Source organism: Leucopleurus acutus, assembly GCF_964270905.1.
Source record: "Leucopleurus acutus genome assembly, chromosome: 11".
NCBI classification, from domain to species: Eukaryota; Metazoa; Chordata; class Mammalia; order Artiodactyla; family Delphinidae; genus Leucopleurus; species Leucopleurus acutus.
In genome coordinates, this window is record NC_139152.1 from 33,508,663 (window position 1) to 33,526,574 (window position 17,912).

A 17,912-nucleotide genomic window follows, 5' to 3' on the forward strand; every position below is an offset into this window, starting at 1 on the left:
AGATTTTAAATAGTTGATAACAGATTGTGACCTGGAGTTCTTTTCAGAGAAGGAGGGGTATGAAATCTTGTACAAGTAAATATTCACTAAGTTGAAGGGACACCATGAAGCAGGAAACGTGTGGACAAAAGGGCAATTCTTCCCTAACACATAGATACTGACAGAGCAGTATTATCTACCACTGGATCATCTTCCATAACCCTGGAATTTATAAATACTGACCACAATATGAGACACAGAGGATGACGCTATTCATCATGAGAGGCCAGATTTTAGGTTGTGCTTTTCCATCCTGGAACTTCTCTTATCATTTGCTGACTGCAGGTCCTCAGGAGTGGTGGCCTCAGCCCAGAGTGCCTGTCATCCAACAGCAGCTCCAGGAGTGAATGCTGGTCAGTAGGTGTCCCGCGTTCGCATCCTCCTGTATGCCCAAAGTCATCAAGCCATTCCAAGGTTGTGCCAGAGAAAACTCAGTGGGAATGTTTAAGTTTAGTTCGTGGAGAAAAGAATGAGAGAGTAAATGCACAGATTAGTGAGCGTGCACATTGGTAGGTACACACCCAAATCTCAAACTGATGTTTCTTACTAGTTATTCGAGAACTGTACTGGGTCATATGGTGCTGGTGAGGAAACTTAATTGCTCAATTTCTGAAGGCACATTAACTCTTTCAGGGTCGATTGAGCAAATTAGCTCCTCCAGGTCATTAAGCCCATCTCTACATGACACGATGATTTCTACCTGGCATTGTATCATTTACCCCCAAATGCCCCACATTTGCTTTGAGCATGCACATGTTCTTTGTCTACTCAGGGAGAGAAAATGTGCTCATTTGAATGTCAGCCAATCGCTCTCCGACTGCAACTCAGTGATTCCCTTTGATTCTTTTGAAGGCACCCAGGGATCTCTAAGGACTTACTGGAGCATAGTAGTTACCAGAGCCTCGCCAACAGGCGGATAGTTTAGTTGTCTAGAAATGGTATAATTTCAGGGGTTTTGAGCACAGTACTGTACTCCCAAGTATGTCTTCCTATTTGCAAAAGCCAATATTATTGATTCATTGCAGGTGGGAGTTGTGAAGTTCTTTCAGGATTCTGTAGTCCTTTATGAAAACACAACTTCCACTAAGAGGCTGTGCTATCAGGACCCATTTTAGGGGAATAAATTGATGACAATTTGAGAGCAGTCTCTATACTGTCTCTCAAGAGGGTGATCAGAAAAGAGTGTGGCTGTTTTGGGTGCCACAAATGTGGGGGAACATCAATGGCCCTAGATAAGCAGGTGTGGGAGAGTATCATCACTAAAAGAATAATTTTTATCTCCCAAATGCCAATGGTTGGCCCAACTGCGAAGCAGTGATGGAGGGCAAAGACAAACATCACCTCTTCCTCTGTTATGTCCAGGGCTACACTGGAGAGTCATAAACTGGTATAAATGGAAACAGGCAAGGAGGCAAGGGACATGGTATGCTCACTCAGAGGTGTTTTAGAGCAGTGCTACTTTCTTGTGCATATAAATCAGCTGGAATCTTGTTGAAATGCCAGTTCTCATTTAGTAGGTCTGGGATAGGGCCAGGGATTCCGTATTTCTAAGCTCTTATGCTGCTGGCCTATGGACCACACTTTGAATAGCAAGGATTTAGGATAATATGCACATGAGCAATAATCTGGTCTTGGATTAAAATGATGAATATGAAAGAAATTTGACAATATCCCCCCAAATTAGATTTCAAGTCAGTAAGACTGATTAAATATTGAAAATACCACCAAGAGATTGATAGATCATTTTTTAAAAAGGATATACTTAACATTTCTACCTAGCTGAAGATTTTGAACATTTGCTGAAGTTTGTGTGCTGTTTAAGTTTTGAAATCTTTACTAATAATTCTGACGATGTGCTTGCTAAAGGTTTATGAAATAACTGTTTTCCTAGTCTCCTTCACTTTCTCCTGCTGATGAAGAGTTCAATAAATGTCAATGTCTGATTAAATATTCTTTTACAAAATTCTTAGCAGAGCTGGTTTAAGCCTCCCCTGCCCACCTTTTTTTAATCTATCATGACAGCCTCTCTGTTCTTTCCTCTGAGATGAACAATGTCCTTTTATCTTGCAGGTCAATGGGAAGGATCTCTCAAAGGCCACCCATGAAGAGGCAGTGGAAGCTTTTCGAAATGCCAAGGAGCCCATTGTGGTCCAGGTGCTAAGGCGAACACCTCTCAGTAAACCAGCCTATGGGACGGCCCCAGAAGTGCGGCTCGTGAACGCCAGCACCCAGACGGACATCACCTTTGAACATATCATGGCCCTGGCCAAACTTAGGCCACCCACCCCTCCAGTGCCCGACATCTGTCCATTTCTGCTCTCAGACAGGTATTTTTCTGTCATTTCTCCCAAAGCCCTATTTGTTGTCATTCGTCATTGAAAGTAGGTGTTGGGAAGAAACAGTCACTGTAGCAAGTTGACAATTATGGAGACAAGCTCTCAGTTCTGTTTGGAAAGGGTCTGTAACTGTGTCTCCATCCAATTAGTTCTCAGCTGTCCTGCTTACTTTTCCTGACCTGCACGGTTGTTTCAGCTCAGGAATCATACTTGCTGAGATGCTGAGTGAAAAAATTTGGCTCTGATTAGTTCATCTTCATATTTCCAGTCAACACAAGCCTCACACAGCTCATGAGAACTGGTCAGGGAAATAGCTTTTCTCACTGAAGCTGCCAAAAACCTTGTTAAGACAGACCCAGAAGTGGCATGTTGGCATTATATTCTTCTCTGTGTGTCGCCTGTCTCTCTTTTTCTCTTTTGCTTTTCTCTTCTTTAAAGGAGAAGCTAGGAAATTTATTAAAGTGCAATTCTCCAAAGGAAGCAATTACCTGATATATTGAGACGTGAACCAAAGATCCTGGCTGTCCAAGAAGAAGTATAGAGCTACAAAATAAGGAATTATTAAAGGAATATTTCTTTTCAATTTTTACCTGAGTTAAAGGCAGTTAGAGATAGTTTATTCAAATAATGCTACCCTTGCAGCTTTGGAAGTTTGTTTTGCTCCACACACTTTGTTCTGTGAACTTTTAAGCAAATATTCAAACATTATTGAGAGCTTGATTTATAAGAGCAGTAGTCTCTTTAGCCTGCATTTTCATTGTCTACTGCAATCCATGCTCCATTTAGTAAAATGTACACTTGGTCCTGACACCCGCCTGCCCTTTAGTGGCTTCTATTAAGTCCAACTCAGTGGTTCACACGTGTACATTAGAATCACCTGGGAACTTTGAAAAGCAGTATCAATGCAATGCCCAGATCAATCCCACCTCAGGCCAAAACCCAGGCATTAGAATTTTTCAGAAATTTCCCTAGGCAATTTTAATGTGCAGCCATGCTTTGGAAACCACTCTTCGAAACTTCAAGTTCCAGGAGGGCAGGGGCTGTTTGTCTGACCTACGATTCTAGTCATCTATCCCTTACTTATTAAATAGCCCCTTGTGTCAGGTACTGGAACTAGGTACTGGGCATAAAACAGGGAACAAAAGATAAAGCCACTGCCTCCTGGAGCTTATATTCTACAGTGGAGATGAAAAATACACAAGCAAACAAATATACAATATTCATTAGTAGAGTGTAACACAGAGTAGCCATCAATAAATACTTTCTTGAATGAATAATAGCTAACATTTATTAGCTAACTTAACATGTTTTAGGGAATATTCCAAGTGTTTTACAATTATTAATTCATTTACTCCTCATAAAAACATTCTGAGGGAGTACATTATATTATTACCATCCCCATGTCACAGATGAGGAAGCAAATGTTAAGTAATCGGCAAGGTCATACAGCAAGGAAGCGATAGGGCCAGGCTCCTGGGCCCAAGAGGTCTGACTCCACTGCCCACTCCCTTAACCAGTACGCTGTGTCCTCTTCCCAAGTCCTGCAGATCATAGCTGAAAGGTAACCTCTTCTAGCAGACTTCTTAGGACTGTAGTAGGTACTCTCATAGTGTCTCTATTTTTCCCTTAATTATCTCACTATATTAAAATTCCCACTTTGCCGCTCTACCCAATTAAAAAGACACCAACCGATTTCCAGCCATTGGCATAGGGCCTGGCATCTGGTAGATACTTGGTAAATGTTTACTGAATTAATAAGGTGTTCTTCACAGCAGGGCTTCCTACTTACTAAGTCAAAGACCAGGGAAACACATCAGATGCCCCAAACAGCAGGCTCTGATGTTTTACCAGCCCAAATGGGCTTCTCAACAGGGAACTCTCCTTATACTATGTAACAACCTAAATGGGAAAAGAATTTGAAAAAGAATAGATACATGTATATTTATAATTGAATCACTTTGCTGTACACCTGAAACTAACACAACATTGTTAATCAACTACACTCCAATATAAAATAAAAAGTTAAAAAAAAAGCCAGTCCAGCTTTAAGCTAGGAGGATTCACCTGTTAGACCAGCAAGCAAGATACTAACTGTACTGCTCTTGCTATTTGCATGAAAATCAGAGAATATTAGAGTATAGTGAGAAGAGGCTGGTAGAATATTTACACTGACTGTGTGAGGGCACCAGGATGAATCTCTCTGGCATTTCAGCTAGTAATGAGGGGACTAATTTATGCTACTAACTCCAGTTTGTTCATAATGTCCAAAATGGCTGGGCTTAGAGGTCTCACCTGAAACCAACTTGGTTAATTTCACTTAGGCCTTTTCACTGACTTGGAAATACTTATAGAGGACCTCATGCCCTTTGCTGTTCAACTGTGCTTAGCTTTCATATTGTATAATGTATAGTGTCTCTATCATGGCATATAGCAATTTGAAAGGACTTCTATAAATTATGAAAACCATTTCCCCAAAGTTAAAGGATACGTAGAAGTATCCTTTAACCCAATGCCTTGGGTCCTCTTCATTCCCTTCACTCCATCAGTTCTCTTTGTCCTGAGAAATTTTCTAAAGGGATTATGCAAATCTGTGGCTTATAGGAGTTTCCAGTGAGTTATCACCATGAACGTTCTTTAATATTTGTGGACATGCCTTTTATCAAAGAGGGAAAGATGTGGGTTATGAGGGAGAAAGAGGAAGGAAATCTTAAGAAATGGGGACAATGTGAGTACGATTTACAATCTGAAAAACACAGTGCCCACCCTACCTGCACATCCACGGGTTCCGCATGCAAGGATTCAACCAACCTCAGATTCGATTTTTTTTGGGGGGAGGGGGGTACAGATAACAACTTTATTTGTCCATGCCAGGATTAAGTTGCTTAACAGAGAGACAGAGGGTGGTGGGAGGTTGGCATACACAGCACCATTTACGTCGAGGAGGCAGAGCATCACTCCTACCACGGTACCACGGCCTTCATCCTCCTTCCTCCTGAAGTGCCCCTCGCAGTCAGCAGTCCCCTGCCCCACACTCACCAGAATCACGTGCTACCGCACTTCTTCCCCCCACTGTCCCAGTACAGAGCCCACCACATCTGGAAATGTCTGTCTTTACATTCATCTATCCACTGGGTCGTCTCATGGCTGCTGCGAGGTAGCTGGGATAGCCTCAAGGTTGGAAATAAAACTAAAAATTCGATTTTTTTGATCCACGGTTGGTTGAATACACGGATGCAGAACCCAAGGACACAGAGGTCCGACTGCGCGTTTAAAATCAGACTTCAGAACCGGTTTGAGGCTGTAATTAGGAAATTGGAAGTACTTTGTTATAAAATACCCACCTTCGGGTAGACTTCAGTCTCAAATGCCACACACCGATGCATGGATCAAGTCCATTCGTTGGAGTGGAAGGAGGCCAGAGTATCGATATAGCACCACGGCGGGGGCAGGTCGCACATCTGCCCCTTCACAGAATGAAGCTTGACCCTGAGCCATTATCTTAGTATTCTCTCAGAAAATCAAATTGATGGACTTCATATAGGGGGAGAAAGAAAACTGTTGCTCTTTCTGCGGTGTAATTCGTTTAAAGGCTAGATCACTAAAGGTCTTATTGGCGAGCGGTGAAAACTAAAGTGAAATTCTAAAATTAGTTTTAATCTTGGGAACAACCCTTTTGATCCATTCCTATCATATTGCTACATTCCCCATAGCTGCCATTCTCTTCATCCGATGGAGCATGAATTTTATGAGGACGATGAGTATCTTTCCAGCTTGCCTGCTGATGCAGACAGAACTGAGGACTTTGAATATGAGGTAAGATCATTTTCACACCACTTCACATTTCTTCATGAAGTTATGGTTGAGGCGTTTTACATAACAAAGAAAAAATTAATTTATTACTGTGAGAACTATTTTGTCTATTAAATATCTAAGGTAAGAGCTTTTAAATATTTGTTTCAGCTATTTGGCACTGGTATTTTAATTATATTGGAAAACATTTTTATAATACAAGCCTGAAAATAATTTGCTCACATTTTTGTTGCTTTATATAAATAATATTATGGCAGCTACATTTTTTTTCTTTGTTTTGTAATATAAGAGAATTTCCAAGTAGAGTTTGGAAAAGAAATTATATTTAAAACCGAGACTGTATTTACTATTTTCATTCATTGTGTAGTATTTTTATTTTAACTGATAAACTAAATCTTATATTATTTTTATTCCCCTTCACAAATTCATTTTTTTTTTAATGACTCAAGTACTCTAAAGAGCAGTTTCCGTGACTTTCTAGATTGAAAGATGACCATGTTTAGCCTTCACACGGTACATGTCAGAGTATCTGTACTGTGTTATAAAACAACTCCAAAAGCCCATCTATTAATTACTTAAAAGCTTTCACAAAAGTTAAAGAATTTATCCTAATATTTCCTCTGCTTCTGCAGTCTATAAATCTTTGAAAGGTTTCAGACTACTCTGACATTTGGAAATAAAGTAGATTGAGGAGGTAAAGAAGCTCTGGTAAACAGCCAGAGAACCTGTGATTATCTGCCCTTTTAATGCTTTCAGTGATGTCATACAAGTTCAGCAAAATGTTCTTTTCCATTTTACAACCAGGAAATCCGGAAATCTCTTCCCTTAGGGGGATCTGAAATCAAATAAGGCCAATTCAGTGAAGCTCACCTAAAGCAAATAGATGTTTATTTGAAATCTTGCCCCTGCAAAAGTCATTGCTGGGGATTACAGAAATCATTATTTCTTTTCAGCCAGAATTTGGAAGGGTGTGCGATGATACCTAGTATCTGAGTTGATGGTTTTGTTGCTGTTGTTCATGTTAATTTCTTATCCCCTCCTCGCCATTAATTTGATTGAAAATTTTATTTTATAAATCTGCTTAAGTACTGGTATACACTGAAATAGCCATTAAGTTTTGCCCATTCATGCAAAATAAATTACAAAGTTGAGTCACTTATCCAAATAATTCAAGATTAAATCATGTTTTTCTTTCAGTTAATTAATTGCTTTGGGTTTGGGGAATGGATTTTTCTAGATCACTTCAGCTTTTTGTTTCATTTGTGCCTTAAAGCTTTATTAAAATACATCTGTGTGCTAGGGGAGGACATGGGAGAAAGACTTGCTTAGGCTAAGCAGGTTCACAGTAAAAATTCTTTTAATTAATTAGCATACCTTTGACTATTACAATACAGACAGATTCTATAGTGATTACTATTGCTGAACTGCATCCTCTTTTCTGACCAATGTCAGTCCCTAGGAGAGACCAGCATCAGTGTGATGACAGTGGTAAATGCTCAGACAGGCCTTCTGTAGCCTGCAGCCTCTACTAATCACACCACCATGGTCATTGCTTTGCTGTCAGCTGTGATTCTCTTGCCAAAGTCACCTTTCTGAGTTATTGAAATAAAGAATATTCCCATGAAATTTAAATAAGGAAGAAGTTACTGTGACAGGCTTCGGTCTTGAGAAGGGATACATTTGAGAATATCTGCATGGCTAAAAGTAGGGGTGGAAGCACTGGGGAATACCCCAAGGATAACTGACCAAGCTTAGGAGAGAATGGCTCTACCCAGTACACCTCAGTCTGTTATGCTAACATGGCACAGTGCCACACGCCATCCCTCTTGTTTGCATCAGATGAGACTGTGAGCTCTAGTCAGTCCTCTGCTATCACCAGAGCAATAAATTTTTGCAAAATTTATTTCCCAGAGCTGGATTCCTGTGAATACGTGCAGAATATTTGTGAGAATTTAAGAGCTGATAGTATCACCAGGGAGATTTAGAAATGCTGCCTTTACACAGTATTACACTTAGAAGCAGGCTGGTCAAGTGTTTCTGTGACAGGCTCAGATGACCCCAGCTCCTCCAGGAACTCTGTTATAACCCAGTAGCTGTGGGGATGCAGTGGATGCAGTGGTCCTTCAGGAAGGACCTGTTTTGTGCCACTTAGAGAGTATTATGGAGAACAGAGGTCTAATGGCCAAACAGAGGACTTCATCTCAGAAAGAGGTACTCATTCCTCTTCAACCTAAACATGAAAACACATCAATAGGCAATCGGAAAAGTAGAGACAGGACTCCTTTCCATCTGCTTTCATTCAGTTGTACCATAAATATTTAATGAGCAGTTAAAAAAATATGCCAGGTTCTTATCTAAGTTTGGGATTGATGAAGCCTCTGCCCCAGTGGAGTTTAACCTTTAGGAGAAAGAGATGGACAAGAAACAAGTAAGTAAAGACATATTATATCAGATGGTGATTAACTGCTAGTGGACAACAAACGGTGTGGGTAACAGAGGAAGGAATTGCATAGTGTTGGGATGAGGTGTTGCTCTCTTATACAGGGTGGTCAGGGAGGGCCTCTCTCATAAGAGACCTAAAGAGAGTAAAAGAGCTAGCCGTGTGGATTCTGAGAGAGGAGCTTTCCAGACAGAGGGAAGGGCAAGTACAAAGGACCGGAAGCAGGACCACAGCTGGTGGGCTCCAGGAACAGCAGAGGCCGGTGTGCTCTGGGGGCAGAGGCAAGGGCGTCGGGCAGCGGTAGGAGGTGAACTCAGAACGAGTAGCTGGTGGAGAGTAGGGCTGGGTTCTGCAGGCCTCGTAAGATCCCTTTGCTGCTGAAATGAGCTTTAAGATGGGCAAGCAGAGCCTCCAGCAGAGCCTCCAGCAGAGCAGTCGGAGGAGGGTGGGAGGCTGGAAGCTGACTGGTGACAGAGGCAGGGGTAAGACATAGTCTGAAAGCACAGCATTCATCCTGACCCGGAGGGCTTTGCCTGTGTGTCTGCACTTCCATTCCTCGCCTCGTACTTTTAATATAGTTTGTGCTCGGGCGGGTTTTTTCTTCTGACTTTTCGAGGGCAAAATATCATAGGCCAGAGTGAAACTCAGCTTCTGGCAGCCACTGGAATTAGCATAATAAATCTACCCTTAAAAGACAAAAAGAGTACAGAACTGAATTTCTGAACTTGCTGAAAAACGAACTATGCAACTATATAGGCACCTTTTTAAAGGCCTACTTACTATTGACTCAGTGAACAAAAGGTGATCTCTCTATCTTGTGAATACACATTTAGGGACTTTTAGTGTGTGGATTATTGACCCAATAGACCAAAACAGATCTGACTATCTTGTAAAGACATATTTAGGGACTCTTTAACATGCAGATTATTGCATTGATAGATGGTAACAGCTCCCTTCAGAGCCATGATAGACAGCAAATGCTTCTTTGGAGATATTATAGTCAATGTGTCAATGCTATGGTGACTCTGGTGTGTTAGGGACCACCGTGAAATTTTTATGACACCCATATCTCACCATGGCCTATCACCACTTTGCCTCAGAATATTATTTGCCTGGGTTTTAAATTTCCCCCCAGTGCTTCAGAAAAGTCTCAGCAGACCAACCTGTATTAAAAGACTCACAGCTTGAAATTTGATCGTTTTAAACAATGATGGCACTGTTTTCTAATTAAAAATGCAGAGGATTTTAATTTCATTTTTGAGGGAAAAAATATCAAAATTTACACAATGCATCCATCATAAGAGTCAGGGTGCCGACTCTTACTTCCACTGAAATACCGAGGATTAAGCACTCTTTTTTCTGTATTTTCAACTTTGTTCTTTTTTTTTTTTCCCTAGAGCCAGCTAAAGGTTGAAATAAATCATAAATAGCTTTTAGCAAGTCAGAGGCGGATCTCAAATCCGGCCTTTACCAGAAATAATTTAAAGGGAAAGCCTTTGAGAAAACAGAGCTCTTTTGTCCAACTCCTAATAAAGGTATGTTTGCTACTGCCAGAATGCAAGGAAGACGTTGAATTTTCTGCACCATTTGCCTTCAACTCTCAAAACTCAGTGTTGATAGAGGACAGTCAGAAAATTAATAAGTACAACATTTGGATAGTATAAAACATCATGTTAGCCAAGACAAGCAAGTAATTTAAGCCACATTTCTGAACTTGGTGATTTTTATCATTTAGAAATGCTGCTTGAAGTTGTTTCTATTCCTTCCCCTAAGATTAAGTTGAAGAAACATATCCAATAGCCTGAGTTAAGTGCACATAGAGTTTCCCTTGTGTGTACATTGTCATCACTATGAAAGAGGATTTAGAAGTTTGCTTGGAGAGGTATTAAAAGTAGAAAAGAGAGAAAGACAAGTATGTGTCAGAGTTTTATATAATGTTAACTGAAACCCAAACTTGGGCTAGTATCTACAAACAAGAAAGAGCATTTAGCATATTAATTAGCTTCCTCTTGGCAATTCTTATGTAAAGCGTAAGTAAACCCTTGTGCTATGCTGAGAAGTGTCATTTTGCAAAATTTATTTCCCAGAGCTGGATTCCTGTGAATACGTGCAGAATATTTGTGAGAATTTAAGTATATAATCCCTCTTGTACATAGTTAAAGAAAAGAGAATTATGAATCAGGAAGATGTTCATTCAAAAAAGTAGTTAACAAGAGGATAAGCATTAGTGAGATTTTAATCATATCTTTTTGAGCAACTTCACGATTTGTGAGCCAACTTTCAGAAAAGTTTCCTTAGTGTGCACATATAGAGCTGTGTGGCTGCTTTCTAGACTGTGAGGGCAGAGGCCTTACCTGTGTGTTCATCATTGCCTGATATCACCTGTCTCATAGTGGATGCTCAATATTTGATGCAGGAATATATGAGGATTCACATTATTGTCTGTATGGACCAACCTTTGAGCAGCACAATCCCTTTCCACCTTTTGCACAAGGGAATTGGAAAGGAGCTTGAGACCACCATGCAGTTATAACAGATATCCTCTCCCTTTCTAATAGCTACTTGTTCTTTTTTTCTTTTAAAGTTTGTACTGTTTTACTGACCTCTCCCTATTTACCTCACCCCCCTAGCCCCTGAAAACCATTTTTCTACTCTCTGTTTCTAAGAGTTTGACTTTATTTTGTTTTCTTTATGTTCCACATGAGTGATACCATGCATATTTTTTTTCTCTATCTAGCTTATTTAACTTAGCATAATGCCCTCAAGGTCCATCCCTGTTGTCACAAATGACAGAATTTCCTTCTTTCTCATGGCTGAATAATATTCCATTGTATGTATATACATACACATACAATGGACTATTATATATTATATATGTGTGTGTGTGTGTGTATATATATATAATATATATATATATAAAAATATAAAATATTCTATAAATATTTCTGTCGTGATTTCCTGGGTTATAGTTATTTATGTACTTATCTTTTTCTTCTAAATAGTTTTTATTTTTTAACAGAAGTGACCACTTCTAATTATCTTTATATCATCTGGAAAGCCTAGCACATGCCTAGTTCATGGGGGGCACTCAGCAGCATTTGCTTAATAAGTGAACAAAGTATTGACCATTGCTGCTACTGTTCTTATTTTATGAGTCCTGAAAACAAATACAAAGGGTTACATGAAGGGAAGGAAGAAGAGAGCTGATGTAGAAGAGAAATTTGAAATAAAGTGTGAAAGTCTTTGAGTTTTTTCCCCATAATAATTCAGCTAACAGCCCTGTTGTTAACCAGTTAACATACACTTGTGCCAGATCATAAAAGAAGAAAATCTGGATGTTTTCGGTTGCCTTTCTAACAAAGAAGATGCACATGTTTTACCCCAAACTTATAAGCTGGAAGACCCTCGTAAATAAACATGCTAATTTACGTAGGTAAAAATGACTGGGGTTCAGTTTGTGTTAGGATAATCATATGCCCTGGTTTGCCCTAAACTGTCTCCATATACGGATACTGTTCAAATTTAACTATGAATAGCATCCTCTTCCATTTTCAAAAAGGTCTTTTTGCATACATTGTATGGTTGTCCTAGTTTTTATATCTGTTGAGCCTTAATGGAATCAGAGATTTTGTAATCCCATTTTATATAATCCTAATAGTACAAGCAGAGATGACTCAGAAGTTCCTAATTTGAATACCCATGTTTACTAAATTAAACAATTTTCCTAAGTCATGAATTTCTATTTTAAAAAAAAGGTCTTCTTAAGGAGTGGCTAGAGAGAAAATGCTACAAAGTCGGAAATAGTCATCAAAGTTATTGTAATTCTTTTAGATTTCTTACTGAAAGAAATGAGTTTAGTATGGCTGTTAATTTGGTCATGTAATTTCATAAAACAAATATGAGGCATATCTGTCTTTTGCCTCACTGATTATGACAACACTAAACTTTATTTCCTAAGAAAACAATGAAAAGCAAATTGAACCTTCCAAGTTGGTGATTAAACAATGTAACCAAGGGCACATTTATTTGACTAGGAATCTAGATATAAAATGAAGATTCCTTATGCTACGTATATGAATTTTATCAAAATGCTGACATTCAGTTTTTGTTTGAAGATACTCAGTGATACACATTCAGATGATTTCCTTGCATTACTGAAAGGTGTTCGGGAAAGGTTGGGCTTAAGGTGAACATTTGCATATGAAATCATATTTTCCCAATGACTTCTCTTCTGCTTTCAAAGAACAGTTTTCATAGGTACAAAGAAAGAAGAGCTATCTGTTCCAATATAAAGCAAATCACAGATAAGCATTACAATGTTCCTTTCAGAGGCAATGTAATCAAGTGAAAGGAATCCAAACTAGGAGTCTGGTCCCGGTTCTAGCTCTGTTTCTTGAAGGGACCACTTACCTCTTCAATCACAGCATCCTCACATGTGAGCTCTGTGAGGCCACTAGTGTTGGTTATGGAATGATTTGTCAGCATCTAGTTCTTCCATGTAATACAAAAGCAAAGTGACACAAATGCATAGTCAAATCCTTAAAAATTTTACAAATATTTTAACATTTCAAACATATCAACCGACACTTTATGGGTTTTTATAAAGAGAGCACACACACATGTAAGACTCCACATTGTGAGTAGTTGTTCTGGTCTGTACAGACTGTACAATAGTCTGGTCTGTTGTACCAATTGTAGCAAGCAACACGCCCTCTCGCCCTGGCTTTAGCTTTAGTGTTTAGAACAAGTTAACTCATATACATTTGCCAATTCAGAATGTCAGATGCAGTCTGTAGGCACTAGAAACAAATGGTTTTATTTAAATACAGTGTTTATTTTTTAATTAGGAAAATTATTCTAGTTTGGATTTTTTTCCATCAATTTATTATCTCTGAAAAAAATGTTGGAATCTTTAAAGAGCATGTGTTTTGTATTGGCATATCGTTCTACCTTTTCTCCCTTAAGACATAAGCTATCGGTGATGCCCTAGTTCTCAGTTATGTGGTGAGCCCACCGGTATTCACTATGTATTAAATAATCTAATTTAATATCGGTAAAGGGGAAACTTGCATGTACAATACAGATGGGCCAAGAATTATGGTAAATCTGATCTATGTGTTTGAAGTCCAAAATAAAAAATTTAAATATTATTATCCGCAATTGTATTACCTGAGTTAACCACAGTCAACACTTAATGTGTTTCCCTCTTTATGTACATTGTTTTTTTTTGTATAACTGAAAATTTACCTTTTTGTTGGGTATTTATTTTTCCAGATTTTCTTGGCTATCATAAAAAGCTACAGTGAAGTGCTTTATACATAAATCTATCTGTATTTTTTCCAGCTTTACTGAAATATTGAGTTGGCCAAAAAGTTTGTTTGGATTTTTCTGTAAGAGATGGAAAATCCCAAATGAACTTTTTGGCCAACCCAATATAACTGCTGTATAACATTGTATAAATTAAAGATATACCACATAATGATTGATACATGCATATGTTGCAAAATGATTACCACAATAAGGCTAGTTCATACATCCATCCCCTCACATGATCACCATTTTTATGTGTGTAATGAGAACATTTAAGATCTACTCTATTAGCCACTTTCAAGTATATAACATAGTACTGTTAACTGTAATCAAAACGCTGTGCATTGGATCCCCAGAACTTACTCACCTTATTGCTGGCCGTTTGTACCTTTGACACACATCTCCTCAAACCCCCCAACCCCAGTCCCTGGCAACCACTATTCTACTCTCTGGTTTTGAGTTTGGCTTTTTTAGATTCCACCTATAAGTGAGAACACAGTACAGCCTTTCTCTGTCTGGCTTATTTCACTTAACATAACGCTCTCAGGGTCCATCTACGTTGTGGCAAATGGCAGGATTTCCTTCTTTTTATGGCTGAATAATATTTCATTTTGTGTGTGCGTATCATGTGTATGTATGAGATATATATATATATATATATATATACACACATATATATCACATTTTATGTATCCATTCGTGGATTGATGGACACATAGGTAGTTTCCATATTTAGCTATTGTGAATAATGGTGTAATGAACATGGGGGTGCTGATATCTCTTTGATATCTTGTTTTTGTTTCCTTCGGGATTGCTGGATCATTTTGTAGTTCTATTTTTAATTTTTGAGGAACCTCCATACTGGTTTTCATAGTGGCTGCACCAATTTACATTCCCACTATCAGTGCACTAGCTTCCCTTTTCTCGCCATTCTCACCAACACGTTATCTGTCATTTTGACGATAGCCATTCTAACAGGTATGAAGTGATTGATATTTCATTGTGGCTTTGATTTGCATTTCCCTGATGATTAGTGAAGTTGAGCATTTTTTCATGTACCTGTTGGCCATTGTATCTCTTCTTTATGAAAGTGTCTATTCAAGTCCTCTACCCCCATTTTTAATCAGATTATTTGTGGTTTTGTTGTTGTCTTTGCTGTTGAACTGTATGAGTTTCTTATGTATTTTGGATACTAACCCTTTATGTGATGCGTGATTTGCAAATATTTTCTCCCATTCTGTGCAATGCCTCTTTATTCTGTTGATTGTTTCTTATTCTGTGCAGAAAGTTTTTAGTTTGATGTAGTCCCACTTAATTATTTTTGCTTTTGTTATTTGTGCTTTCGGTGTCATACCCAAAAGATAGTTGCCAAGACCAATGTCAAGGGGCTTTGTCCTCATATTTTCTTCTAAGAGTTTTATAGTTTCAGGTCTTATATTTACGTATTTAATCTGTTTGAAGTTAATTTTGTGAGTGGTATAAGACAGGGACCCAATTTCATTCTTGTGCATGTGATACCCAGTTTTCCCAGTAGCACTTATCAAAGAGACTGTCTTTTCCCTATTGATTATTCTTGGCTCCCTTGTCAAATAATAGTTGACCATAAATGCTTGGGTTTATTTCTAGGCTCTTCACTCTGTTCCACTGGTCTATGTGTCTGTTTTTTATAGCAGCATCATACTATTTTGATCACTATAACTTTGTAATATGGTTTGAAATCAGGAAGTGTGATGCCTCCAGCTTTGTTCTTCTTTCTCAAGATTGATTTGGCTATTTGGGACCTTTCTGGATCCATACAGATTTTAAGTTCTTTTTCTATTTCTGTGAAAAATACCATTGGAATTTTGATAGTGATTGCATTAAATTTGTATATGGCTTTGGATAATATGGACATAACAATATTAATTCTTCTGATCCATGAACATGAGATATTTTTTCACCTATCTGTGTCTTTTTCAATTTCTTTCATGAAAGTCTTACAGTTTTCAGTGTACAGATCTTTCATCCCCTTGGTTAAATTTACTCCTAAGAATTTTACTGTTTTTGATGTTATTGTGAATAGGATATTTTCTTTATTTCTTTTTCAGCTATTTCATTGTTAGTGTAGAGAAACAGAACTGATTACTCTATGTTGATTTTGTATCCAACAATTTTATTGCATTCACTGATTAATTCTAATAGTTTTCAGTGGGATCTTTAGGATTTTCTGTATATAAGATCATATCTTCCACAAACAGAGACAACTTTACTTTTTCCTTACTGCTTTTTATTTCTTCTTTTTGCCTAATTACTAGGGCTAGAATTTCCAGTGCTGTGTTGAGTAGGAGTGATGTGAGAGGACACCCTTTTCATGTTCTTGATCTTAGAGGAAAAGCTTTCAACCCTTCACCATTGAATATGTTAGCTGTAGGCTAGTGATATTTGGCCTGTATTATGTTGAAGTACATTCCTTCTATACCCAATTTGTTGAGAGCTTTTAATCATGAAAGGATGTTGAATTTTGTCTAATGCTTTTTCTGCGTCTATTGAGATGATCATATGATTTTTATCTTTAATTCTATTAATATGGTGTATACAGTTATTGATTTGAGTATGCTGAACCACTCTTGCATCTGAGGGATAAATCCCACTTGATCATGGTGTATGATTCTTTTAATGTACTGTTGAATTTGGTTTGCTAGTATTTTGTTGAGAATTCTTGTGCCTACATTCATCAGGGATATTGGCTTGTAGTTTTCTTATTTTGTAGTGACTTTATCTGATTTTGGTTTTAGGGTAATGCTGGCCTTATAAAATGAGTTTGGAAGTGTTCTTTCCTCTTCAATTTTTTGGAAGATTCTGAGAAGTACTGACATTAATTCTTCTTCAACTGTTTGGTAGAATTCACCAGAAAAACCATCTGGTCCTGGGCTTTTCTTTGTTGGGAAGTTTCTGATTACTGATTCAATCTCCTACTTATTATTGGTTTATTCAGATTTTCTATATTTTCGTGATTAAGTCTTGGTAGATTGCATGTTTCCAGCAGCTTATCCGTATTTTCAAGGTTATCCAATTTGTTGAGTGTAATTGTTCATAGTAGTCTCTTATGATCCTTTGTATTCCTGTGATTTCAATTATAATGTGTTCTCTTTCATTTCTGATTTTATTTATTTGACTTTTCCTTCTTTTTATTCTTAGTCTAGCTAAAAGTTTGTCCATTTTTTATCTTCTAAAAAAATCACCTCCTACTTTCACTGATAATTTCTTGTTTTCCTGGGCTCTATTTTATTTATTTCTGTTCTGATCTTTGTTATGTTCTTCCTTCTGCTAACTTCAGGCTTAGTTTGCTCTTCTTTTTCTAGTTTCTTGAAGTGTAAAATTAGGTGGGTTTTTTTCTTTTTAGTTTTTTTCTTCCCCTTAGTGTCAGCATTTATCACTAACTTTCCTCTTAGGACTGCTTTTGCTGCATCCTGTAAGTTTGGGCATGTTGTATTTCCATTTTAATTTGTTTCAAGAAATTTTTTGATTTCTTCTTTTATTTATTTTTTCATTATTGGTTGTTCGGCAGTACGTTCTTTAATTTCCATATATCTGTATATTTTCCAGCTTTCCTCCTATTTTTTCCTCCTATTATTGATTTCTACATTTATACAATTGTGGTCAGAAAAGATACTTGGTATGGTATCAGTCTTCTGAATTTGCCAAACTTGGTTTGTGATCTGACATATGATCTACTCTGGACAATGTTCTGTATGTGCTTGAGATGAAAGTGTGTTCTGCTGCAGCTGCTGGATTGAATGTTCTGTATATGTGCATTAGGTTCATTTGGTCTAAAGTATACAGTTCCCCCTTCAACAGTGGAGGGGGGGTAGGTACACCAACTGCCCCATGCAGTCAAATATATATAAAAGTGTGTAACTGTACAATCAGCCCTCCATATCCATGGTTCCACATCCACAGATTCAACCACCCATAGATTGTATAGTATTGTAATACAC

General features: G+C 37.9%; 1 protein-coding gene across 2 annotated transcripts in view; it reads left to right on the top strand.

Moving 5' to 3' along the window:
* Positions 1 to 17,912, top strand: part of PDZRN4 (PDZ domain containing ring finger 4) — a gene marked incomplete at both ends in the record, with an annotated part of 372,143 nt that overhangs the window by 301,725 nt on the left and 52,506 nt on the right. For both annotated transcript variants that reach the window (XM_082849939.1, XM_082849940.1), the window contains 2 exons: positions 2,110 to 2,366; positions 6,086 to 6,188. In XM_082849939.1, the coding sequence (XP_082706065.1) occupies positions 2,110 to 2,366; positions 6,086 to 6,188 (360 nt within the window). The remainder of the gene's footprint in view (positions 1 to 2,109; positions 2,367 to 6,085; positions 6,189 to 17,912) is intronic.